Source organism: Cyanistes caeruleus, chromosome 15 (genome assembly GCF_971803275.1).
Source record: "Cyanistes caeruleus chromosome 15, bCyaCae1.hap1.1, whole genome shotgun sequence".
Classification (NCBI taxonomy): Eukaryota; Metazoa; Chordata; class Aves; order Passeriformes; family Paridae; genus Cyanistes; species Cyanistes caeruleus.
In genome coordinates, this window is record NC_141715.1 from 6,386,570 (window position 1) to 6,410,805 (window position 24,236).

Consider the following 24,236-nt stretch of genomic DNA (forward strand, 5'->3'; position numbering starts at 1 on the left):
CAGCAGGGAAACCATTAATGCACAGCAGGCTGTGATCCTGGGTCAAAAAAAAACTTGTAAAGAGAAAAACTGAAAAAAAACAAACCAAGATCCTAAAAGTCAGTAAGAGTTTTCGTGAAGAATTTTCATCAGTGCTCCTGGGCAGAGGGATCAAATTCTCAGGGGAACTCTTGAATGGCTGTGGACAGCAAGGTTACCCCATGAAGGAGTTCCTCACATGAGTAACTGCAGGGAAAGGCAGATACACAGGATCATTGGATCACTGCCCCAGTCCCTTCATAACATGAGTTTCTTGCATCCAAACACAAGGATGAAGTGTGTCTTTTGGGTGCTAGAGTATCTGTAGGCTGATGGGGACACTGCCTCAGCACAGCCAGGGGTGATCTCGGGTCCCCACAATACCCAAATTAGCAACTACACCTCCCCTATCCCTGCTTCTCCTCTCCCCAGTCTGCCACATCTCCTGTAGGAGCTCAGAGCCTACAGAAGGAATTGGCAGGAGGGCAAGAGAGAGGCAACAGCCACTAGAGCTGTGGCTAACACGTCTTTCTTTCGTTCCAGTCTACCCAGCAGAAACGACCTACTGGCCCCCCCGGTACCTGTCATCAGATGTCCAGGAATATTCCCACTACGAGATCATTCAAGGCCCCCCTGCCTCCTCCTCTCACCCTCCTCTCCCGCCGCCGCCCCCTCCCCCAGCAGACACGGAGCCGGTCGCTCTCTACGGGGGCTTCCCCTTCCCGCTGGACCAGAGCAACAAGCGAGCCCCCATCCCACCCCGCTACAGCAACCAGAACCTGGAGGACTTCCTGCCGCTGGGCCCTGTGGACATGGGAGCATCCCAGTGCCAGAACGAGTACACGGCCATCAGCTATTACCCAGCGCAGCTGGTGCAGGGTGAGGGGGTCCCGTACCAGCCCGAGCCGGGCTACAAGAGGGTCAGCATGCGCTTGAGCGTGGCCCAGCCCTCCTACGCCGACTGCGAGCTGGGCCACCAGCCCAGCATCCGAGCCCAGCCCCTGCCACCGCCCAACTACGAGGGCTCCGACATGGTGGAGAGTGACTACGGGAGCTGCGAGGAGGTGATGTTCTAACGGGGCTTGCTCGTGGGATGAGGAGAGAAGCACATCTCCACGCAGAGCAGAGTGCAGGGGGCTGGCACACGCTGCTGGAGGGAGGCTTTTGTGTGTCCCCCTCAGCTTGCAGCGTCTCCCGCTGCACGGCTGGGTTGTTTCTGGCTGGATCTTTCCCCTCGCTGCCCTCCATGGTGCTCCTGCTGCAAACGGAGGGGAAATGCTCCAGCCACTGCTGGGACATGGAGGATGCTCCTGGGATGCCAGTGACTAACCTGCCTCCTCACCAAGGGTCTGCCTCCAACACCACAGCATGCTACCTCCTCCCACTCCAGGCTTCCTGGCCATGGGGAGGAGGAGGGCAAGCACTGCAGGTATGGCAGCAGTCATGGTGGAGAAAAGGGTGAAAGGACTGGCAGTGCACAGCCTGGCAGTGCCCCATGTGGGGTACAGACACTCCCTGCTCCCAGCTCTGCTCCAAGGGCTTGCATCAAGCCAACAGTTTGTTTGTGGAATGGATCAGCTGGTGCAAACCCTCTTCATGTCTGCTCCCTGACACTGGGAGAGAGAAGAGGGAATGCAGCTGGTCCCACCAGCACATCCCTCACTGGCTAACAGAAGTCCAAGGGGAAAAAAAAAAAAAAAAAGAAGAAGAAAAAAAAAAGGGTCCATTTCTGTAGAAAAACCAAGCAGCAAGGTTTGTTACAGCAGGAGCCACCCAGACTCAAAGCAAAGTTGGGCTGTGTGCACATGAGTAAAGGGGACCCTGCCCCAAGGATTGTGTGCACAGCCTTGTCCCCACAGTGTCACGGTCCCACACTGAGTGCAGCTGTACGTGGTCCTGCCAACAGCAGGGACTCCGTGCTGTATCCCAGAAAGACTGGCCAGCACTGCCTGGAGTCTCTGACCAGAGAGGGGCACCGAGGCTACTGAGCATGGGTTTGCCTGTCTGTCCTTGTGCTTGGAAATGTATCATTTCTTCGTGAGAGGTTTTCTTTGGTTGGTTGTTTGATGTAACTTTTTTTGTTGTTGAATTTTTGGAAAGTATTAAAAGAGTTTGGATTTTTTTACTATTATGATTTTATTCAGTATCTCAGGGATTCTCTTGTAAATAGATAGGACCTCCTTGCCTAGGCTCCATCCAAGAGAATAACAACTTCATTTGGGCACCAAAAGCTCTCAGAGAAGTACCAAGACAGGAAGTTAAACAATATTTGAGGATCCTCAAAGTGCCAGAGGGATGAAGCAGACAGACCCACAGTACCTTGCCTTGCTTTGGGAAACCATGAGGCTCCTGTATCTCTTAGCTCAGGAGTAAAGGGGTTGAAAGGACCCAAACTGAAGCTTTTGATTTGCATCCCCAATAAACAGTGCCTGTTTTACCTCTCAACATTTTTTCACCAGCTCTGCTCAGCAGAAAGCAGTCCCCGCCTAGATTAGAACTATTATACCTAGTTGGTTTTATAATGCTTGTTAAATCCCTCTGAACATCATCCTAAAATAGTGCATTTCTGTACTTTGAGAACATTTAATTTTGCCCATAAGGAAATCACAAATTTTTCTTCCCAGCAGCAGAAGCAGCACGAATAAGAATGATATTTTCCTTCAAACTTTTTAACTCCCCAGGGTTGCTTTGGACAGTGGTCACAACACAGGGAAGGGCAAAGGCAGCCTGAGATGAAGCTCCACTGACACCTGGGAAGGAGCAGCCTCAGTAAAGCCATTTCATGGGATGGGGACAGCCCTGCAATGCTCAGTCCTAAGAAGGGATGGCTGTGGATCCCACCATGGTGACTCTCCAGAGTCAGAAATACCCTGAAGCATCAGGGGTGGCTGTGCTCAGCTGTCTGTCCTGCCCTGTCGTTGAAGTGACCTCAGACCCACAATTCCCATCAGCCTGCAAAAGCTTCCTAGTTTAAGAAAAAAATTCTGCCAGAGTTTCTAAAGATGAACTTTTTATAGCAGATTTCCCCAACAGCCCTCTAATGACACTGCAAAGGCATGAATTATTCAGCAGTGAGGATAAGCCGAGCTGCAGCAGTGCTGGCAGAGTCTCCCAGTGTGGGCTGACTTCTGCTCTTTTGATCTCCAGGGCGGATCAGCAGCAGCTCAGCATCCCCCAGCTTTTTTCACATGCCAGGCTCTTTTTTTTCTGCAGCCCCATTTCTGGCATAAATAGGGAGATGAGAAACCAAGGCCCAGCCCTATAAGCCCATAAGCTCTGCCCACAACCTACTTGCACAAATGAGGTCAGAAGAAAAATTAAATTTTCCAAGCAGCAAAGCTGGAACACTTTTATTTGAAACCCTCATGAGGAGGGGAAATCATGTGTGCTGTGTGGGGGTGGGAGCAGCACAGGGTGGGATCCTGGCTGCCTGCTGGGCTCCACGTCTCCTGCTCTCGCTTCTTGCGGAAGAAGAACCCACACTGCACACCCCAAAGCCTTTACACATAAAAAATAGATCATATTTATTGATTAAGATACATGATTCAGGTGCAGCACCAGCTCTGCTGCTGGGCAGCCACCTGTGCTGTACACTGACAATATCCATAGGCACGAGACACGGACGTGACCATTGCTATATTTACACAGACAAGTTTTGTGGTTACTGAGCAGCCTACGATACACAAGTGTCAAGTTTTCGTGTCCATCAGGTCCTGCACCAGCCCCCCTGGCTCAACTGAGCCCCTCACACCACATGTGCCACCAGCATGTCTCACCCCATCTTCAAACACCCCTGCTCACCCCAATAAAAGGGAGGAGCTGCAAAACCCATTTAATGCTTCTGTGATATCCCAGTCCCCTCAGAAATGAGGTCTTCACTGCTGCTTGCAAAGTGAGTTTGGATGCCAGGAGCCTCATCAGCAAACCCACTGATGCCCAGTGCCAGGCAGGGGACATGCCTTGGCACACAGCTGTCCCTAAAATGTGGCCAGCCTTCTTAGAGTGCACTACTAGCAGGGCAAGGGGAAGCATCAGACACCCCCTGCTCCTCACATCACTCCCTCTTGTGCTTGACAATTCTGACTCAAACCCAACCCCAAGGGCCACGCTGGGGTCAGTACACAGAGATGGACATGAATATTGCACTTGTCCCGCCTGTGTCATGCCCTGGATCCCCTTCCCAGCCCTGGGTGCTTCCCCTCTATCCCCACAGTGCCCTCCAGAAGGAGGATTTGAGTTAAAGCTTTGCTCTGCTTCTGACCAAGCAGTGCTGGTCATGCCAAAACCTTCCCCAGCACAGCCTTGGAGGAGATGAGGTGAGCCCCAAGAGATGCAGGGAGCAGAAGAGGGGCTGGAAGGGGGCAGTGACATGGCACAGACTCACCCCACACCTGGCCATGGGTCCACGTACCAGCATGTGGCACCCAGAACTGCCAGCAAAGGGACACAGTACAGACACAAGCACCACCCAGGGAGAGGCAGGCTGCAGGGACACTGCTCCACACAGCCTTCCCCTCACAGAACCCATTCAAACACCAGAAATAACCACAAACCTCACCCTCCACCAAAGATGGGAACACAGCCCACTGGTGCTGCTCTCAACCTCCTTTCCCACCATCAGCAGCCTTTGCCCATTGCCAGGGAGACATGGCTGCAGTGGGATGAGGGATGAAGGCTCTCCAAAGAGAGCCAGCATTTGGGAGATGCTGCGTTAGCAGGCAGGAGTTGGGCCTGTCCTGTGGAGGATACATTTGCTCCCTTGTCTTAAAAAAGTAGAAATCCAGCAGAAAGGCAAGGAAACTCTCTAGGGTAGAAGCTGGGCTCTCAGAGGAAGGGAAACAGCAGCGCCACAGGACCATCCCCACCAGGCATGCACCAGCGACGACAAAAGAAGCAACAGAAGCACAGGGAGAGATGGCAGGGAGCTGCATCCTACAGGAGGAGAGGAGCTGGGTGGAAGCAGAGGATGCAGAAGGAGTGGAACTAAGAGAGGAAGGGTTAAAACCAGAAATATTATGGAGTTTTTGTGTGTGATTTGACATTCAGTATCGGCCTGCAGACACAGGCGGAGCGTGCCAGGGCCAGCTCAGGCACTGTAAACAAGGTGATGTATTCCTGTGGCGTGTGGGCAGCACATGGTGACCCCTGGGGACACCCCAGCCCACCCAAAGGGGACCAGCTCAGCCCCTCGTTATGGCAGAGCCTGTTTGCTCCCCACACGCCTCGGTTCTGTAAAGCTTCTGAAAGCCAAGCATCGGGTTGTGCGCTGGATGGGGATAAAGAAGTGTCACTACTGAAAGCGTGGGCCAGGGGTCAGCAAACCCTCCCAGGCCAGGGAGGTGCCATGCCCAGTGCCCAGCTCCAGGGCCTGCTCAGACTTCCAGCTGGAAACAGAGCTGAAGCACTGCAGGAGCCAGTGCCCACAGCTGGGGATCCCACGGAGAGAGAGCTGTGGGCCCCGGCTTGCTCCGCACCTCAGGCTCTGCCCACCCTCCCCACAAGGCCGAGGTGAGGAGGGAGCTCCACGCTCTCTAACCTGAGCTGAGGTTTGTCTGTTGCTGTAAAAATAAAGTGCTCAGGGAAAAAAAAAAAAAAAATCAAACTGGCACAAAAAAGAGTAGTCCCTGTTCCCCGCCCTGACTGAAGGGACAGGGGAAATATGGAAAGGTTGGGATTTAAAAAAAAATAATAAAATAAAATCTACATCCCTGGGATTCCTCACCTCTCAAAGTGCCTATTTACAGAGGAACTGTTTTGCTCTACCACCTGCCCTAGGAGCCCCAGGGAAGGCACTGGCCCAGCCTGGATCCCACCTTCCAGACGGAGCCCAGGGCAGGATCCTGCCGCAGCCGGGCGGTGCTGGGCAGCCCCGTCCCCTCACAGACCAAACCCACCACGCTTCCCAAGAGGAGAGGGGAGGCTGTTCCCAGGAGAGCAGTGCCCGGTGTCCATGCACCCCCAGCTCCACATCCCAAGGGGACGCTCACTGCACCAGGACAGTGGTGGCATTCACCACGGTGGCCGCGGGTGCCACCAGCTCCACCAGCGCCTCGTACGTGCCCACCACGAAGCCCACGAAGCCAAAGAGGCTGATGGCGATGTCCTTGGCAATGACGAGGGGGTGCATGCCCTCGGAGTAGTAGGTGGCAATCTCCAGCAGTGGGGGGAAGATGAGAGCCAGGGCGCTGCTGCTGATGGAGCCCACCAGGGAGATGACGAGGTCCAGGCGCGGGATGAGGATGGCCAGCACGCCTGGAGAAGGAACGGACACCCCATCAGTGCTGCCACCTCCCAGACGGCAGAGACTCCTCCCTGTGTCAAAGCTGGCAAAACCCCACCCAAGGATGCCACTGGCTGAGTCACACCCCTGCCTTCCTCCCTGACAGAAGACAAGGCTGCATATTTTTCCAGCAACTCCTCCCCAAGAAGCAATTAAGCTGTTAAATTAACAAGCCTTTTTGTCACCCTGGGCACCACCAGAACAAGCTCCAGGGCTGAGCAGGATGGGCGCCGCTGGCTGCCAGCATTCCCGACCCCCCTGTGCGAGCCAGCACTCCTGCTCCCCACACCTGGGGAGCCATAAAGCCTCAGAAACCCCATAAAAGCAGGAGAAGGGAAAAAAAAGGCATCTCCCCCCACCCCAAATCAATCCGTGTGGTTTGCGTGTGTTTAGAGCTGCTCCAGCAGCAGCACGCCCACGGCACAGCCTGGGGGAGAACATTTGTTAGGTGAGAACTGCAGCCAAGGAAAATCCCCCTGGGAGACTACTGATAGCTTGAGTTTAGCAGTTCGAGCTCCAGAATATTCCTGCTCCTCCTCCTCCTCCTCCTGCATGGCACCAGGAGAGGACAGGGATGTCACCAGAGCTCTGCACAACACAAGACAACCCTCTGCTAGCTAGGCAGACTTCAGTGCTTAACCAGTGATTGAGAGAAATAAATTGGTTTATTGCTTTGAAAGCTTTTCTGCTTATAAACAGTAGACAGCTAGAACCATGGCAGGTGCAGCCCCTGTGGAGAAGGGACATCTCAGGGCTCCTTACTGGAGGGATTTGTTCGCTAAATCTGGAGAAAACAGGCCATCAGCTACAGGCAAGAGAGGCTGTTGCAGCCTCCCTGATCCCAAAGATCACCCATGGAGCTGCAGCAGAAGGAAGGCTTGGGAGACTGACTGTGTCATCACTGCAGCACTGCTGGATAAGCCTAGAGATAAACCATTCCTTCACCAAGGGAAACAGCAACAAAGGTCCTGAGCCACTTTAGCCTGGTGCTCAGGCCTGAAGAGAGCCAAAGGAGTGCTCTGCCAGGTGACTGCTGCAAGCAGCATCCCTGCTCCAGCAGCCTCTGAGGAGAGCAGAGCAGCTCCTCTCCAACAGCATCCTCAGCCCACCCCACTCTGCTCTTTGGACTCAAAAGTAAACAAAATTATTAACTCCTCTCTAAAACAAGCAGATTTGAAGCACCAGCTGCAGTCCTCAGCCTCCGGGGAAACGGTCTGATTTCTGCAGGTATTAATTCAAAGGGGTTTTAAGCATGCTGGTTTTGAAGTTTAAGCTTGAAAAACACCCATACACACCAGATTGTATCCTCTCTTTGGGAGCCAAAGCCCTGGTGAGGGCTTGTTGTGCGGCCACACAATCATCCAATGAATATTCATGCAACCCCCCTAATCGCTTTTATCCTCAGCAGGAGCCACAGAGATCCCTTACATGGAAGGGTGAGGGGAGGAGGTACAAAGGAAGCTGCATCCTTCCACCAACATCTCTGCTGCCTCCCTACCCCCAAATAGGAGGGTACAGCCACTGTCGATGCCTAAAGCTATCCCATCTCTCCAAGCCTTCACTTCATGGCTTGGCACAGCCCAACAGCCTCCAGGAGAGGCTCCAACCCCACAAGCAAGTTCCAAGTTCACCCACAGCAAGAGGGTGGCCGGAGTATATTGCCCAGCATGTCAGGATTTCATCCCTGCATCCTCTGAGGACATCAAGGTTTCAGGAACTCAGACAACAGGAAATGAGCCTTGCCCACTTCTGTTAATGCAGCACTTCTGGCCTTTCATTAGTGAGAGCCAGAAACAGCAGCACCCTGCTCTCAGCCAGCTCCACCACCCCTGAGTTAGCACCACGCTCCTCTCAAACCTAAACCAAAGCTGGGATGCAGGGCCAGGTCCCTGATGTTCAGCTCTGGTGCATCAGCATCATCAAGCCATGGAGCAAAGCTCCACTTCAGCAAGGGACGCCAGGGAGTTCAGTCAAGCATCTCAGCTGTGCTGACAACAGCAAGCATTTAGTCTTCAGGAACAGAAGCTAGCCAAAATCAGATACCACCTTATTTCAGTCCACACCTTTCCTAAAGGTCCACCAGGCTCAAGGCAGGAGCCTGTTCCACCAAAACCTCACTACAGGCACCACACACCATGAAGGGAAGGGACCCTGCTCCAAGCACACCTGCCCAGTAGCACACCAGGGCTCTGGTTAGGGGTCACCTACCCTGTCAGTTGTGTCCTGCTGTGCTCCACACTGTAATGAGTGTGTGGAGCACAAGAACAGCCCATCCCTCACAGTCACTGACTCCTCTGCAGTCGTGTCCCCATCACACAGGCATGAGGAGCCTGGCTGTACACTGCCTACAGAAAACAGCCTCTAGGCTAGGCTGCCCTGGCACTGAACCCTGTGCTGGGCATTTCATGCAAACCCTGGTGGAACTCCATGATCCACAGAATTGCCATCCCCAGGCCTGAGGCTTCATGGGGATCTTCCACTTCTAAACAATGCAGTTTACTATTCCTCCACTGAGAAGACTGGTCCCATACAGAAGAGGCAAAGGACCACTGCTGCTGCTCCTTGGAGGCCACTTGACCCATTGGTTTGTATTAGCCTGGCCCAGGGACTGCCAGCTGTGAGGGCTTGAGCAGCAGGGCCAGAGGTGCTGGGGTGAGGGGTGAAGGCTCAGTGGGAAGGAGATGCCACAGCCTCATAGGGAAAGTCAGACAAGGTGGTTTGTACTCACAGGTCACACAGACCAGGGCCACCCTGAGGAGCAGGTTGATCAGCCAGCCCCAGCGCTCCGACACCCGGGCCACGAGGGGAGGGATGATGATCTCGGCAGGCACGTAGAACTGCACGGCGTAGGTGAAGAAAATCCCAAAGGAGAAGAGCAGCTTCACAGCTTGGTACAGCCTGGAAAGGACAAGGACACAGTGAGACAGGCTCTTGCTCAAGCCCCTGCAACATCAACAGCAGAAAGCAGAAGGGGAATGCTCTGCAAGGACTTTTGTGAGCCAGGGGTCTCAACTCCTGAACACTCTTAGAAAATTTGGGGTGATGCATTTAATTCAAAAGGACTTTTATTGAGCAAGAGACAGCAAAGACATGTACCAGATGCAGCCATGATGACACATTCCAGCTACTGCTTGGCTTCTGAGGAGGGGAAGAGGATGGCACTGCTGGGATAAATCTGGGCTTCCATGCAGAGTGACCATCACAACGTTCCAAAAGCAAAGCGATGTGAACAGGCAACTCTGCCTCCTCCATCAAACAAAAAAGAGCAGCTATTTTTGGAATGCTGCATGATACATGTTTGGGGGGAAAAGTTAAAAGAGCAGTTTGGGCTGAGCAGAAGGCAGAGCGCAGGCAGGCTACAAACAGCACCTTGGGCTCACCCAAGTCAAATCTCACCATGTCCCAGATCCTGCAGTGATACAGTGTGGCTGCAGGAGAGAGGCCCTCACAGGTGACCAAAAGGCACCTCCCAGCCCCATCTCTGCCCTCAGCAGGAAAAGCCTCTCCAAAAGAGAAGTAACATCTGGTGACCTCATATATGGTCCTAACCCTTTCCCAACTCAAGACACGTTAACCAAGCAGGAAACACGGCCATATCACTTCGGCAAATATGGGGTGGATCCAAGCTGAGGAATGTATCTGGCTCCTGCCTTCCCTCCAACCTTCTCTGGGCCTGTGCCCTTCTGTATGCTGGGTCTCAGCATCCACCTTCCACAACAGCCTTAAATCAGAGAAATCCAAGTATTCCTATGCAAGACAGCTTTGAACACTAGCAGCAGAGTCTGGCAAACATTTCCCACAGATGGATTTAGGGATCACCTAAGTGAATGGAATGTTACACAAGTCTATGGGACCAGATGTATTCAAGGTTGAAGCCAACTGGAGCCTGAAACCACCTGATCTTCAAAAGAGCAGGGTGCTCAGGGAGAGGTCCTGCTGCCTTGGGAGAAGACTAATACCCACCTTCAAGAAGGATGAGAGAAGGTGCAAGCTAATCAGCCTTACCTCAATCCCCAGAAAAGCATGGGTTAAGTTCTGGCATCCATTCCTAGGCACATACTGGACAGTGAACAGCCAGCAGGGATTTGCCAAGGGGCAATCATAGAAATATCCTCATCAGTAATGTGGATGAGCTTTCAGTGACCCAGAGCACATTCTCAGCAAATTCCAAGCAAGATCAAACTGGAGGAAATGGCTGACACAGCTTGGAGCAACAACATGATGTCACAGGCAAAGCTCAAGTAGAAACACAAATTCCCACATGTGGGAAGGGCTGGGGCCAGGAGAACAGCACCTGGGTGCTTGTTCAGTCTTGGTGGGCAGCAGACTGAACATGAGCCAGTAGCAGGACCTTAAAGTCAATCACATAGCAGGCTGTGTTAGCAAAAGCACAGCCAGAAGGTTAGGACAGGGATCAAGAGATTATTTTCTTGTTTGGGGCTTGTGCATCCTGAGTATTGTGTCCAGTCCTGATATTCCCAGCTCAGGACACTGACTTTATCTGCAGAGTGCAGGCTACTAAGATGGTTGGGGCTGGAGCATGATGTACAAAAAGAGGCTGCAAGCCCTGGGCCCGTTCAGTGTGATGAGAAGGTTAAAAGGGGATGTTATTAATGTCTTCAGCTGCCTAATAGGAGGGCATGGAGGAGAGAGTAACACACTCTTCTTGGAGTTGCACAGCAGAACAACCAAGTGCAATGGGACAGAGCTGCATCTCCAAAGGACAGTTAAAGACCAGAAGAAGGGCCTGGATTGGTAGGGAATCACTGTCCTTACTGATACTCAAGAATTAAGCTGGCCCTTCTATGAGCAGGTGAGAGGACCCAGTGATCCCATGGTGTTCTCTCCAACCAGAATTACTCTGAGATTCCAGAGGCAAACTGAACACAAAGTTATCTCTGGAGTCCAGAGTGCACCTGTGCAGCCACATGTGTGCACAGGAGCCTTGAGCCACCGACCCACGGCTGGCATATCTTATCATTGTATTCTCAAGAAAGTGATTCTATAAAAGCCATAAAGTGCTCCAGGGCAATTCAAGATTAATAGCTGTTACTAAAAAAAGTACAGAAGAAGGCTGTGTACCTGTCCTGCACAGGTCAGGAACCAGGACAACAAGATCAAAGGGCATTTTAAATACCAAGAAGAGGAAGAATTCAAGCATTACCCTCGATCCACCGAAAATACAGGCCCATGCAGGGCCTTGGAGAGGCACTCTGCCAACCACAGATTGCCATGCCAGGCCATCCCAAAAGGCTGCAAGAAGTGAAATACCCTCCTGGGACCATAAGCTCTGTCATTACCTACCTTCCAACTGGCCGCAAGAAACCCAACAGCTTCCCCCTCACTACAGCATTTCTTCACCCTTCAGATGGTGCAGTGAGGCAACCCTCCCTAGGAGGCAAGGAGGGATTTCTGCACAGCAGCACCATATTTTGGACACTGTGGTCAGACCTGGGCACTGGGAACTGACACACTCTTCATTTGAGGAAGCTGTGGTTTCAGAGAAATAAGACTGGAAAAGTCCTTAGTCACCCTGTAGCTCAACGATTCCTGAAACATTCACCAGATCTGCTCCAGAGACCTCCAGGCAATGGCTACAGCTAAGGAAGGCTGCTCTACCTCCACCACAATCCTTGCCTTGTCTCCCAGGCTGCAGGCAAACCCCATGACTGCTCACCCATAGCCCTTATGACCAGCTCCTGCAGCCCAGCCTTTTACTGCCAGGAAGAAAACCCACGGGCAAGGCAGGATGGACAAGACATTAATTTTAAGAGCAAGTCTTCACCCAACACTTGTGGTTTAATCCACAGGAGTGGTAGTGAAGACTTTATCTCAACTATCACAGCTCTTACTTGAGATAAGCCATTTCCAAGTCCAACATCCACTGCCAAGAGGCAACATGCACAAACATCAAGGTGTCCTGTGTGCCGAGTGACAAGGACCACAACACACCTTCCCTGCAGCTGCCCTGCCACGTGCTCAGGCTTCCCCAGACACTGCTCCCAAAGGGCTATTCTCTTCTCACTATCCAAAAAACCCTATGGTTACTTTTAGAAAAGTAACTCTAGAATACTTTCAGTAGTTTACTTTAAGAAAAGACAGAAGATGTGGATAGTTCTAGAAACATGGATTTGCACTCTTCTCTTTGTAGCCTAGCAGGTCATAGTAATCCCATTCTAAGGACCTGTTCCAAGAGAATGTCATTTTTCAGGGCAAACAGAGCTGAGATTCCCTGCAGAAGCCCCTTTGCAGCATTTCAGGTCAGCAGATGTCATTGCAGGATGTGGCATGCAGAGCCCAAACCTGGAAATGACCTGTTTTCCACCTTCAGGAGAAATAGCAGGACCTCGTCCCCTCCACACTGTACTTCAGTTTACTGAGCAGAAGGGATACACACCTCCTGTGCTTGGCATGGGATTCAACATGTGCCTACAACACAGGCACATCCTTCCACCAGCCCCATCCCTCCTCACTGAGAGCAGGGACCTGGCAGAGCTCCCAACCCCTGCAGGGGACAAGACAAGGCTCTTGGCAGGAGCAGGATCTTCCACCACATCAACACCAACATCCAGCAGTGCAGTCACTGCACAGACCCAGCATGAATGAACATCCATGCACTCAAACTGAAAAGAAACCCACACAGAAATAATTAAAGCAAAACCAGGCTCTATTTTTGTCAAATCTTTGCTGTCTCCACAGCCCCAGCTGTGCAGCTCTACAAGGACAGCATGTGGAAGCCCCAATGACTCAAACCTTAAGTCCTGCCCAAATTTCTTCCAACAGTGAGACAGTGAGTCACACTGCGTGGTGAGAGGTGCTACTAGGAGCAGAGAGGATGGGCTGAAGTGGAGGACAGGCACCCCCAGCTCCAGGTCTCACTCTGGTCTCTTGCAGGATTTCAAGCCAGCAGAGATCATCAAAGACAACTGTTTGCATTTCTCCTGTGGATGAATATGGAGCCAGGACACTGAGCAGACACCCATCCCCAGGGATGGAGCAGCACACAGCTTGGGCAGCTGCTGCAGCAGCCACCAGCCCTGGCAAGAGGAGGAACAACTCCTCTAAACAGGTAGGCAGGCATGGGGTCAGGCCACAGGGCTCCAGACAGAAACTGGAGCATCTCTAGAGGCTTCACCAGGTCCAAGAGGACAGACAGGTTTGGGAGGCTGCTGCAGAGCTCAGCCCCTACAGAAGGAAGGGGTATCCTCATGGCACCAGTGCTCATAGGCAAAGCATTGGCTCAAGATGAGCCACATCCAGGCACAATGTGGAGCCCAGAAGTGGGAGTTTGAGCTCCAGGGCTGCAAACAAGGAACACAACCCACACACGAAGATGTCACATCTCATTCCCTCTGGGAGCTCCCAGCTTTGAATTGGTTTTTCACGTGCTACATTTGAGGAAGAGAAGTGGGTTTTGCACAATTCAGTGATGCTCTGGTATGGCTGCATGGGGGTTGTGCTCAACATCTGCTAGCCAGAACACTGCTGAGCCCCAAAAACATGCCACAAGGCTCCAAGAAAAAGGCAAGAGCTGCACCTACCCCAGCAGGGACCACCAGGGAACCAGCCTGAGCTCCAAGACCAGGCTCAGACACTACAGCAACAAGCCTCTTCCAACCCTTGCATCTGACAATCCTCGTCAAACTCCCTGAAGTTTGCCTACTACACAGTTCTTCAAGCTTACCCAGATTAGTTCCCATAAGGAGTGAGGATGCCCTCTTCCACCTGCCTGTCTGGGCCCCTCACTCCTCACCCCCCTGTCCCTCCACTGCCCACAGGGACTCACCAGCAGTTGGGCAGGTTGAGTGTTATGCTGGCCTGAATGTCGGCCCCAAAGCGCAGGTAGCCCAGGACACTCAGGCTGATGTACAGGATGGTGACAATGGTCATCCCCACGTAGAGGATGACTGGGAACTGCCGCGGGTTCTTCATCTTGTTTTCCAGAGGCAGCACCTGGGAGAAGAGGAGGAGGAAGATGACAGAGCAGCAGGCTGCCAGCTGTGTCCAGTGCTGGGTCTTGGGGCAATGCCAAGCACCCCATACCTTGGGTGCATTACACTCTGCGCCCCAAAACAGCACAGCCATGCCCACTATTTTACACTGTCCTATTTTCCCCAGCAAATCCTGAAAAGACCAAGACACACTCTTCTCTGCTATCAAGTTTGTCTGGACAGATTTCAACCAGGCAGGACAATAAAAAGAGGAAGGACAGAGGTAATTCTCTCACCTCTATACTACTAACACTAAATATAGGCCTTCAGCAAACAATTTTATAGCTGTCCTTGGACGGTGTTGATTTCAAGAAGAGACACAGTAGCAGATCTGGTGAGGAGGCAGGACAGGAATAACTTTTATTTGCTTCTTCACCGCCAAGTCACACGAGGAAGAGAGCATTTGTGCCTCAGTGCTGGCAAGAACCCTCTGCCCAGGGCATAGCATGCAGTAAACACTCCTCCTGTAACGGATTTGGCCCTCTCCAGCCCTGTGTTTACACAGCCAGTTTATACTGAGATGAAAACATTTTTTCCTCCTTTGAAGGGAGCTCCCGGAAACAACCCACAACATCTTAGGGAGTCATTAAGCTCACCACCCACCCCCCAAGCTTTTTTCACAGACACACTTTGTCTATTTACAGCATCTTGCATGAGAGGCCCATTTGCACAGGCAGGCTGGGGCCACGTGGCTGCCGAAGGGAGATCTCAGTGCCTCCACAGCAGGGTGGGAAGGAACGGATCACATCTTTTCATGCCACACTTTTTGGCCTCCCATTTGGGCAACTTCAGGATCCAGCCTGCTAACAAGACTCAGGACAATTCTTCATCTGCAGGTCAGCCAGCAGAGCCCAAGGCAGAAGCTGGTGTGATTCCAGATCTACTGCCAGATAAAACCACCTCTAAAGCAGCAACCAACCTCCTGAGGTTTGGAACATGTGCTCCTCCAGCCTCAGATGGAAGCACCAGAGTTTGACCCAGGATACAGCCTGGAGCTAAAGCTAACAGCATCATCCAGAATTTGGGTTATGTCAGAGAAGTTCAGCTGCAACTGCAGCTGCAAAGCAGAGCAGGTGCTGCGGCAAGTCCAAGCAGGGCTGAGCCTCCTGTGCAGCAGCCCCACTGCCACACGCCCAGACTTACCACACCGATGCCTTCAAAAGCAAAGATTGCAGTGCCAAAGAACAGAGGGTAGGTCTTCCAGGCTGCTGCCAGAGGCAGGTTTCTGGGATCAGGAATGTCCTGGAAAAAAGCCCATGCAGAGTTCAGACAAAGAGAGGATGGGGAAGACCTGGCCTGTTCCCATCACTCCCTGTCACAGCCCCATGCTGCAGAGAAAGCCCCGCAGAGCAGAGGGAACCACCATGCCCACAGGAACAAGCAGCACCCCACAGCACCCAAACACCTCACTGCCAAGTTCTTTCCACCTGCCAAAAGGTGGGAGAGCACAGAAATGAGAGAGGGGAGCCATACACACGTACCCTGACGATGTACTGGTAGATCACAACAAGGCTGACAAGCATGGCCACGTTGGCCAGCATGGAGAAGACGGACAGGACCTTGAGGTTCTGGATAAACGTGAGCAGCACCACGAAAGGCAGGATGGAAAGCATGTACAGGCGAGAATCCATGGTGGGGGTCATCACCACCGTCCTGTTTGAGCTGCAGTCATTGGTGGTCCCGTTTGCAGCAGACACAACCTGGGGAAGCACAGGATGCCTGGTGAACCCCATCACACAAGTCTGAAAGCCACAGATGTTAGCAGCTCATCCCAGGTGGGTCACAGTACTCAAAGAGCTCACTTCAAACACAGATAGCTGATTAAAATCAAACCAACATGTGTTTTCAGATAATTCTGAAGCAAATCCCTGTTGTCTTGCAGGGGGCAGAGGTGGAACTGGCACCTGAGCCAGGACAGCAAATCCTGCCTGAGCCCAGGTTCACCAAGCAGGAGGACTCAGCAGCCAGGCACGCAGAGGGCAGAGAGCACAGGCTCTATGTTTGCACTGCCCACGAGGTCAGTTGAGAAGAAAGAGACACTAAGTGCTATTTCCAAAGGTCCTTTTCCTCTTGTTGCACCAAGTTTTTATCTAAGTCACACAGTCCTTCAGTTACCCAGCACCCCGTTCACGTGCTGAGTGGACACCTGCAAACCACTGCTAGCACCCAAGTTCACTTTCTTCATGAAAAATCATCCTTTCCTTGGGGTCTTTCATTCCAAAGGCACTCCAGGCCATGTGCTCATTTCCAGGGGTAGCTCAGGCCCAGGAACGAGGTGGCTGAGCCATCCTCACCAAGAGCATGGGCTCCCTGAATCACCAATACAACCATGAACAAAGCTGGGTCAGGCACCAGATTCTGTCCAGTCACTGCAACAAAGAGCAGCCTGAAAACTGTTTTGCTTCAGAGGAGCAAGTCCTGCCCCAGAGGAGGGGCTGAAGAACTCTTTGTAAACCAGCATCCTCTGTGGGAGAGGGCAGTGCAGGGCCACGCACCCATGGGACAGTGCTGTTCAAGCCCCAGCCTGCCCTGCCTCTTCATGGCTTGCTCCAAAGCCATTTCCAAACCAAAGCCCTGCCCAACACAGTGGCACCTTGCCCAAGGTACCACCTGCACCATGACTCCCCACCTAACATGCTATTCCTCACCACAGAAAGAAACAAGCAACACTCCCCTCTCCCCACCCAAAAAAATTCCAAAACCAAAGCCAAGGGGTTTCCCACCTGTGGCCCAAAAAAATGGTGTGGATTTGCAGGTTTTTGCAAATTTCTCTTGAGGCCTGAGACAGCCTTCAGTCTCTGCTGTGAGGGGCTGAGGAGAAAGAAGCCCACCTTGAAGTGGAGCAGTGGGCTGTTCCCAGGGGGGGACCAGCAGCAGCTTGGCCCTGCACACACCCTGGTCCCTCCTGCTCTCGGGGCTGGTGGCGTCAAATCACCAGTGTTGAGCTGTTTACTCCTGGCACCCCACAACAGGAATCTCCTCAGCTGCTGCTCCAGGAGGAGCACTGCAGGGACCCCCCTTTGCTCCCCAGGAGCCCTCTCTGAAGCTGATGGACATCACTGAAGAGCTGACAAAGAGCACAGCCATGGTGGCAGCGACCAGAACACTGCTGCAAGAGCAGGGCAGGAGAACACATGCAAAAAAGCTGAGCAGTGCCTGCAAGGCACTGAGCTGGTGGAGGCTGGGAATGGGGACTCATTATTCCCAGTTTCTTACAGAACAGGAGCCAGCCAAGCGGTTCAGGGTTTCTGTTTATTTCCTCCTGAGGCCTGGCAGGAAGAAACTCTCTCTAAAGATGTAATTAAGCTTCAGAGCCACAGGATGAGGAAAGAAACTGGAATGCAAACAGATCCAAGGAAGGGAGAAGAGAGGTTCACAGCAGGTCCTGGGACCCACACATTACCATTGACACCAATAAACCAATTAACTGAGGGGGACAGGACAGAAAAGGCACAGTCCCTCTGCTTTCATCCCTTTCCTGCTGCTCCCTCAGTAAGAATGGCCCTACTTTTCCTGGGCAACACAGACACCTCCAGCACCTCTGCAAAATCACAGAGATTCTCAGGAAAACCTGCCCTGTTTGAACAGGAAAATCCTCCAAAGTATCTGGGCAGAGGAGTGGACTTTCCTGGGCAGCATACTGTACAGAAATCAGACCTTTGGTGGAAAACAGGGCACAGGACACAGGAGCTAAGAGCAACCCAAGCACCTTCACACCCTCTCACCTCCCCCCAGTTCATGAAGGAGGTGTAAGTCCAACCTGTTTCAGATTGTCCGCCAGAAAGACAAAGTACACGCAGCAGAAACCCAGCTGAGTGATGATCAGGAAAAGTCCCACTATACGCCTGGAAAGCAAAAGAAGACCATTTGCTGCAGATCATACAGAAATAAGAGCCCACTTGGGTTGCTTTGGGTTGCACTTGCACAGTGTAGCAATGCTGCTCTCCCCAAGGTTGGGGTGTACAGGCCAGAGCACACCCAGCTCGCTTCTCTGTGGTCAGGAGAGAGGACCTTCCCTCTACCCAACCTCACAGGTCTCAGGATCTTTAGTCTTCCCCTCCTATCCCTTCCACAGGGCCAGGACCAGCCTCAGGAGAAAAGTCTCTTTTTGGGTTTAGCACCTCCAGTCTGCTGCTTGTCAGAGAATTGTCAGAGCTGGAGACAGCATTCCCTGGACACAGGAAGAGGAGACTGCTCCCATCCCAATGTGCAACGGTCTGTGTGGCATAATGTGGGACACCCACAGGGCAGGGAGCAGCCACTGGACATGTTCCATGTCTAGCAAGATCAACCAGCACTGCAAGACCCTATTCACCCCTTTGTTATGCTGTGGAGACTTAGTTATCCCACGCATTTAGTATAAGTCACATCTGGCTCGGGACAGTACTGGATCAAAGACCTCAGCATTACCCTCTGGGGGACACTGAGCACTCAAGGGCAGGTGAGCCAAACAGCATTTTATGTCACTTGTGCTTATCTGCTGACACAGCTCAGTGACCAGAGGCTCTTCTGTCCCAGCTGCAGCACATTCTGGACTCAAAGGCAAGTCTCTGCCTGGGGCAGGGGAGCAGTACCTTCCCCAGATGGCATGTGTCCTCAGGCAGGCACTGGGAGTTGCCTCCAGCCCGTACATCACAGCACCTCCATAGTCCAGAAACTGCTTCTGGAACCTGCCCAGAGAAGAGAGAAGGATCATCACATCAGCTGTGTCTGCTAGTTCCAAAGGCAAATAGTGATATTAAAAGGAAAACAGTTCCTGTGAAAAAGAAGAACAGTTCCCAGCTGAGGCTTTGGCATGGGCAGCTTGCTGCTGAGGGGCTTCAGAAAAACCCCAGGGCTTTTTGGGCAAGAAGAAAGAACCGTAGGAGCTACAGGGCCAAGAAGGGGAGTTGCTCCTTACCTGTTGCAGAAGTGATGGGCGCATTTCACCAGGATGCCCATGCAGTGCACAGCCACGACTCCCATCACCAGCAGGCTCAGAGGACCCAGCTGCAGGGAAGAGAGGGGGAAGGCTGCACTCTGATGGCCAAAGGCAGAGCTGCACGGTACCTTCTACTTCCAGACAGAACTCCACGAGCTGGGTGAGTGTAAATACCACTGGAGGCTGAACCAGAGCTCTGGTGCAGCTCCCAGAAACCAGCCCCCCAGGACCAAGTAACTTGACAGAGCCATGAGCTTGGCAGAAATGACGCAAAAGAAGCAAGATGGGGCAGTCTGGGTGTAGCAAAGCACTTCCAGGACTGTTTTCCAAACTATCTTGCACATCTTTACTATGCAGGTGATGAAGAGGTCATGGCCTGGACACAGTGTCCTGCCTGACCCCAGCAGAAGAAACTACAGGTCCAGCTCATACACTGAACTCCCCCACACCAGACATCAACAATGCAGGAGCAGCAGGAACAGTCTCAGCAGCGAAACAAAGCCACAGAGCTTGGGGTGCAAACAGGCACAAGTCACCAAATGCTGAGAGGTGTCTGGGCAGGGACTCAAGCCCCAACACCCCCAACATCGGCAATGTGAGCTGCCCAGTGCCCTGGGGTCACTCTGCCCCACAGGCTCCAGCACAGCAGGGCTAAGCTGCCTTACCAGGATGCCAGCATTCTTCACAGCCAGAGGCAGTCCCAGCAGCCCCGTCCCAATATTCCCCTTCAGCAGATGGATCAGGGTCTGGTACCACCTGAGGGAGAGCAGATGCAGAGGTCACTGTCAGCAGGTACCCACACCCACACCCAGCTTATCCTGTTAATTACCACAGCAGCTCTGAACCGCTGCAGGGAATGCACGTGGAGGTCATGATCCTGTCCCCTGAACCCAGCTCAGCCAGCTGGGATCGAGCTAGCTGTGAAAGCAAAGACTTAACAAACAGATTTTGGGCAGGCATTTGCAAAACCCAGCAAAAGCACAGCCCAGCACCAATGAGCTGCACAAGGAATGTCTCTGAGTTGAAGGGATCAGTCTCTGCCAGGCAAAGACAGCACACCTCTGCACACCTGGGCACAAGAAAGTCCACAGAACATGGCTGCAACATGCCCATATATCCTCTGAATCTGGGCATGCTGTCTGTTTGCCAGAGCTCCCCATTGAACCAAGGTGGAGTGGGAAAATCCTGGGAAAAGCATCAATCACTGCCCACTGCCAGCAAGCCCAGCTTCACCAGAGAGCAAAGAGCAACACTGGGGCAGCTGCTCGCTTGGTGCCAGCAACCCACAGATGCAGGACCACAGCTTTGCCCTCACCACCCTCATGAGAACTCCCCATAAAACCACAGCTCCACCATCTTCCAGCAAAGTCAGCAGCATGACCTCCTCCACCCTTCCCAGTGCCAGGCCAGCCCAGGAAAGAGGGAAGCATGACTCACGTTGTCCCATTGGTCTCCCCGAAGCGCTGGTAGGACTCGGGGTGGGCGAAGCCGTTCATGCCGTCGGGAGGGCTCCCCTCCGGAGTGACGTCTGTGGAACTGTAGTCATTGTAGTCCTCGCTGCGGAGGCGCCGGGTGGACATGGTCCCTGTGGGGGCAGCGGCATTAGGGGTGCCCAGCTCCACAGCCCCATTCCCAGGCTCTTTGGGGTCAGCCATTGTGCAGAGAGACTGGCTCGCACTGCCAGAGCAAGGTCTCCTCCAGGGCTTTTATACAGCCACATGCTCCCGCCCAAGCAATGAGAGTTGGCATGTCCTAAGGTCAAAGGTGCATGGCACATTCCCACTGGCTCTTCCTTCAGGCTCGTGCCCACGTTTTGGGCACACCCACAGAGAATGGGGTCAGGATCCTGCAGGCAGAGCCTGGATGTGACCAACTTCATGTCAGGCAAAGGAGCTGAGTACCCCTGCTCTAAGGGTGGTGAGTTTGACACCACAGGCAGTGGGGTAGGAGGGGACGTGCTGGCACTGTGTCCCCTGCTCTGGCACTCGGGACTAGGGCTGTCAAGTGGATGGGCCAGGAAAGTGTAACTGCTTTTAACTCGCACACAGTGTGCTGCAAGGGAACAGCTTGCTCTTGCCAGTGAAGGGAAAGTTTCCTAACTTCTCTTTTTTTTTCCCTTTTTTTTTTTTTCCCCCCCCTTATTGGAGACTTTTTATTAAAGAGAATTTTTACAAAAATTCATCATACCCCCATCAGAGAGGAGCACAGACCATGTGCTGACAGCAAAACACCTGCCCTTCACAGCCAAGGAGGTGCCTATGGGAAAAAGGGGCTTCCCAGGATGAGGGCCCTGCACAGCCTGGAGCTCTTGCTCCAGCAGAAACTCCAAGTGTCCAGAAAGCCAGGAGCACCAGCACAAGCCTCACACCTTTATCTGGAAAACAGTCAGATGGTTCAATTCCCACACACGCCACACCCAGCATCCCGAACACGTACTGGGAAGGAGCACCAGAGGCAGGGAAATTATGCGTAAGGCTCTTGCACCAGACTGGTGACCCAGTCCCTGCCCCACGGCTCCTCTGGGCTGTCATGCCCCAGGCACCATGCCTGCCCCAGCAGTCCTGGTGCTCCCCATCCCACTCCCCAGCACTGGCAAAGAACTGGGAGCAAGAGGAAGCAGCCAAGAAATGCTACTACTGCAAAAAACTGTCTCATTTCCTGCCAGAGCTCTTCATGCACCCACCAAGCCATGCAAGCGCCTGCCAGATGCAGCCTCAGCACAGACCAACACATCTGGTTGTGCAGGGAATGCTCAGCCCAAGCAACCTGCTTGCAGAGCCCCCACTCTGCAAACCTGGCTGCTACATGGAAAACAAGCCAAGAGATGCAACCACTGGGAGGGTCCAGCCTGGCAATCAGAAGGGTAGCAGGGAGCAAGGGCTTTTCCTCAGGTCTGGATGCTCCAGATCCCAGCTGCTCTGGAGCAGTTATTCAGGCCAACAGCAGTGTAGTATTACCTGCAGCACCACGCTACAAGAGCAGCAGGAAGAGCAGTGTGTCCCATGGAATACCAGGCTCTAGAGCAGCAGTGAGGCTGGCTTGCAGGCAGGCACTCCAGAGCCAAAGGCAGTGCATGCATCACTCCTGCCCAGCCTCCTCCCTCACAGCTGGGACACATAATCGTGTCCTGAACCGGCTCCGCCGCAGGCAGGGCGATCCAGCAAGGCAGGGACCGGGAAGAGCGGCAACAGGAGTTTACACAAGGAAAGCGTTAGAAGCTATTTGTCATCGGTGACAAGCCCAAGGGGCAGGAGAGACACCTGGGAGGCTCTGCCATGGGCTGGCAGAGGGCAAGAAGAGTGGGCAGAGGGGGTGCAGGACTGGGTCGGGCATGGATACCCTTCCCAAAGATGGCACGCACAGCATCCAAAGTACCCAACAGCAATGATTTTGAGATAAACACAGCGTGTTGACATCACTGCCTGATCGCTCCCTGTGAGTGTTTTTTTCCCTTTCAAGCAGGCCCGTCTGCTTTCTGCTTTGAAGAGCCAGGGAAATGCATTCATCGTGACTTGCCTGCCTTGTGTCTGGATTAAAGGTTGCGTAGCAGCAGGGAGCGAGCACTCTGCTCTCCCACAACCAACAAGAAAAAGCTGCAAAACTTGTCTCATCCACACGACAAACATTTAAAACCAAAGCAAAACCCCACTACGCCATTTCCTCATCATTGGAAAGAGCAAAGACAGGAACATCTACATTCGGTTTCCACTTCAAATCCAACTCCTCAGCCACTTTCATGTGCTTTTTTGCCACCCACACACAGAAGTAATTTCATCCTATTAGGAAAGCTGGGGGGGTAGTGACAGCAATTTGTCCCTTACGGTGACAACCCCATGCCAGAAGCCAAAAGCAAGATGTGACTTGCTGCTGACCCTGACAAGTCTCCCTGTTTGAGCTGTGTGTAGATCAGGAAATCTTCTGGAAAAGCAAGCTTCACAGCAAAACTCACTGCTGCTTCCCATCATGCGTGTTGAATCTGTCATTTCCAAAGCACTACTTGTAATAACCCATCTCAGCGTGACACAAGGGAGAGCCAGAGGTGCCTGCCCCTGCCAGGGAGGCCAGAGACAAGCCCCTTCCCCAGGCCACCATGTCTGTGCCAGCCTGACACCTCCATCACAGCATCAGTCCTCTTGTCCCTGTGCTACCCAGTGCTCCCACAGCTCCAGAAAACCCTCAGCATCCCAACGTCTCCAACGTTTCACAGCATGGCCTGGTCCCCACAGGGAGGCTGCTGGGCACAAACCCCACCAGTCTCCACATCATCAGTCATCATCCAGCCAGGCTGTGCTGCCCAGCTCCCCCTGCCCCTCCACAGAGCAGCACAGCTGAAGCCTGCAGAGTGTGGGGTTCCCTGCACCCTCCCAGTGCCACAGAGCATCCCGCTCCCTCCGCAGCACCTCACACCGGGGCCGTGTCCCCTACACGGCACGGCCGGACACTCCGAGAGGAGCCCCACGCCAGGGCATCGCCTGCACGCCCCGAACACCCACGGCAGCCGCCAGCGCCCCCAAGGATCCCCGGCACCCTTGTCAGCTGCCAGAACCCCCAGACCCCGAGCACCCGCCCGTGCACAAGCGCTGCCAACAACGCCCTGCAGCCCCGAGCCCTGTCAGCGCTCCCGAGCTGCCCCGAGCACCCGGCGGGACGGCGGCACTGCCGGGACCCCGCGCATCCACCGCGCCCCCTGCGTCTCTGGGCACGCCGCGGGCTGACAGGCGGCTGACAGGCGGCTGACAGGCGTCTGGCAGCCCCCGCCCGCAGCCCCCCGGTCGCTGAGCCCCACGGTCCCTGTCCCGGGGCCGGTCCCGCACCTCTCCGCCGCCCCGCACCGCCCGGCCCCGCCGGGCCCGCTCGCTCGGCCCCGCCGTCACGTGACCGCGGCTCAGCTGAGCGGGGCGCGTGCGCGCGGGGAGCGCGGGGGGCGGGGCCAGAGGGGGCGGGGCCGCGAGGGGCGGGGCTGGGGCGGTGAGGTGCGGTGGCGCCCCCTGGCGGCGGGCGGCCGCGTGTGGGGAAGGGCGGCAGG

The 24,236-nt window shown here is 53.7% G+C and overlaps 2 protein-coding genes across 6 annotated transcripts in view; one reads left to right on the top strand and one right to left on the bottom strand.

Annotated features, from left to right (window-relative positions):
* The window catches only part of FAT2 (FAT atypical cadherin 2), a 54,953-nt gene extending 52,804 nt beyond the window's left edge, over positions 1 to 2,149 (top strand). Inside the window, exon 24 of the mRNA XM_086851419.1 lies at positions 562 to 2,149. Coding sequence (XP_086707545.1) covers positions 562 to 1,094 — 533 coding nt within the window. The 3' untranslated portion in view covers positions 1,095 to 2,149. The remainder of the gene's footprint in view (positions 1 to 561) is intronic.
* A 1,368-nt stretch (positions 2,150 to 3,517) lies between these two features.
* LOC111935522 (proton-coupled amino acid transporter 1-like) lies at positions 3,518 to 24,145 on the bottom strand. Of its 5 annotated transcripts, none has more exons than XM_086851425.1 (12): positions 22,168 to 23,789; positions 21,398 to 21,466; positions 20,648 to 20,795; positions 19,876 to 19,966; positions 19,190 to 19,278; positions 18,864 to 18,959; positions 18,050 to 18,134; positions 15,771 to 15,989; positions 15,433 to 15,531; positions 14,085 to 14,251; positions 9,027 to 9,196; positions 3,518 to 6,270 (listed from the first exon to the last, which is right to left on the bottom strand). In XM_086851425.1, exons 3-12 carry the CDS (start codon positions 20,788 to 20,790, stop codon positions 6,002 to 6,004), a joined length of 1,428 nt encoding a protein of 475 aa, XP_086707551.1. In that variant the 5' UTR covers positions 20,791 to 20,795; positions 21,398 to 21,466; positions 22,168 to 23,789; the 3' UTR covers positions 3,518 to 6,001. The 5 variants fall into 5 exon arrangements, with proteins under 5 accessions (XP_086707551.1, XP_086707546.1, XP_086707548.1 ...); XM_086851420.1 differs by lacking the exon at positions 22,168 to 23,789 and adding an exon at positions 21,579 to 21,794; XM_086851422.1 differs by lacking the exons at positions 21,398 to 21,466; positions 22,168 to 23,789 and adding an exon at positions 24,025 to 24,145.
* Between the last annotated feature and the right edge of the window lie 91 nt (positions 24,146 to 24,236).

What these genes read in the sequence shown, in the direction of transcription:
- LOC111935522 (XM_086851420.1), bottom strand. Translation starts at nt 21,741, where the DNA reads ATGACAGCCCAGAGGAGCCGTGGGGCAGGGACTGGGTCACCAGTCTGG. An exon ending in TGTGCTCCTCTCTGATGGGG is followed by an intron (nt 20,796 to 21,397) that starts GTATGATGAATT and finishes CTGCCCCCACAG; the next exon opens with GGACCATGTCCACCCGGCGC. An exon ending in ACACATGCCATCTGGGGAAG is followed by an intron (nt 18,135 to 18,863) that starts GTACTGCTCCCC and finishes TTTGCTTTCCAG; the next exon opens with GCGTATAGTGGGACTTTTCC.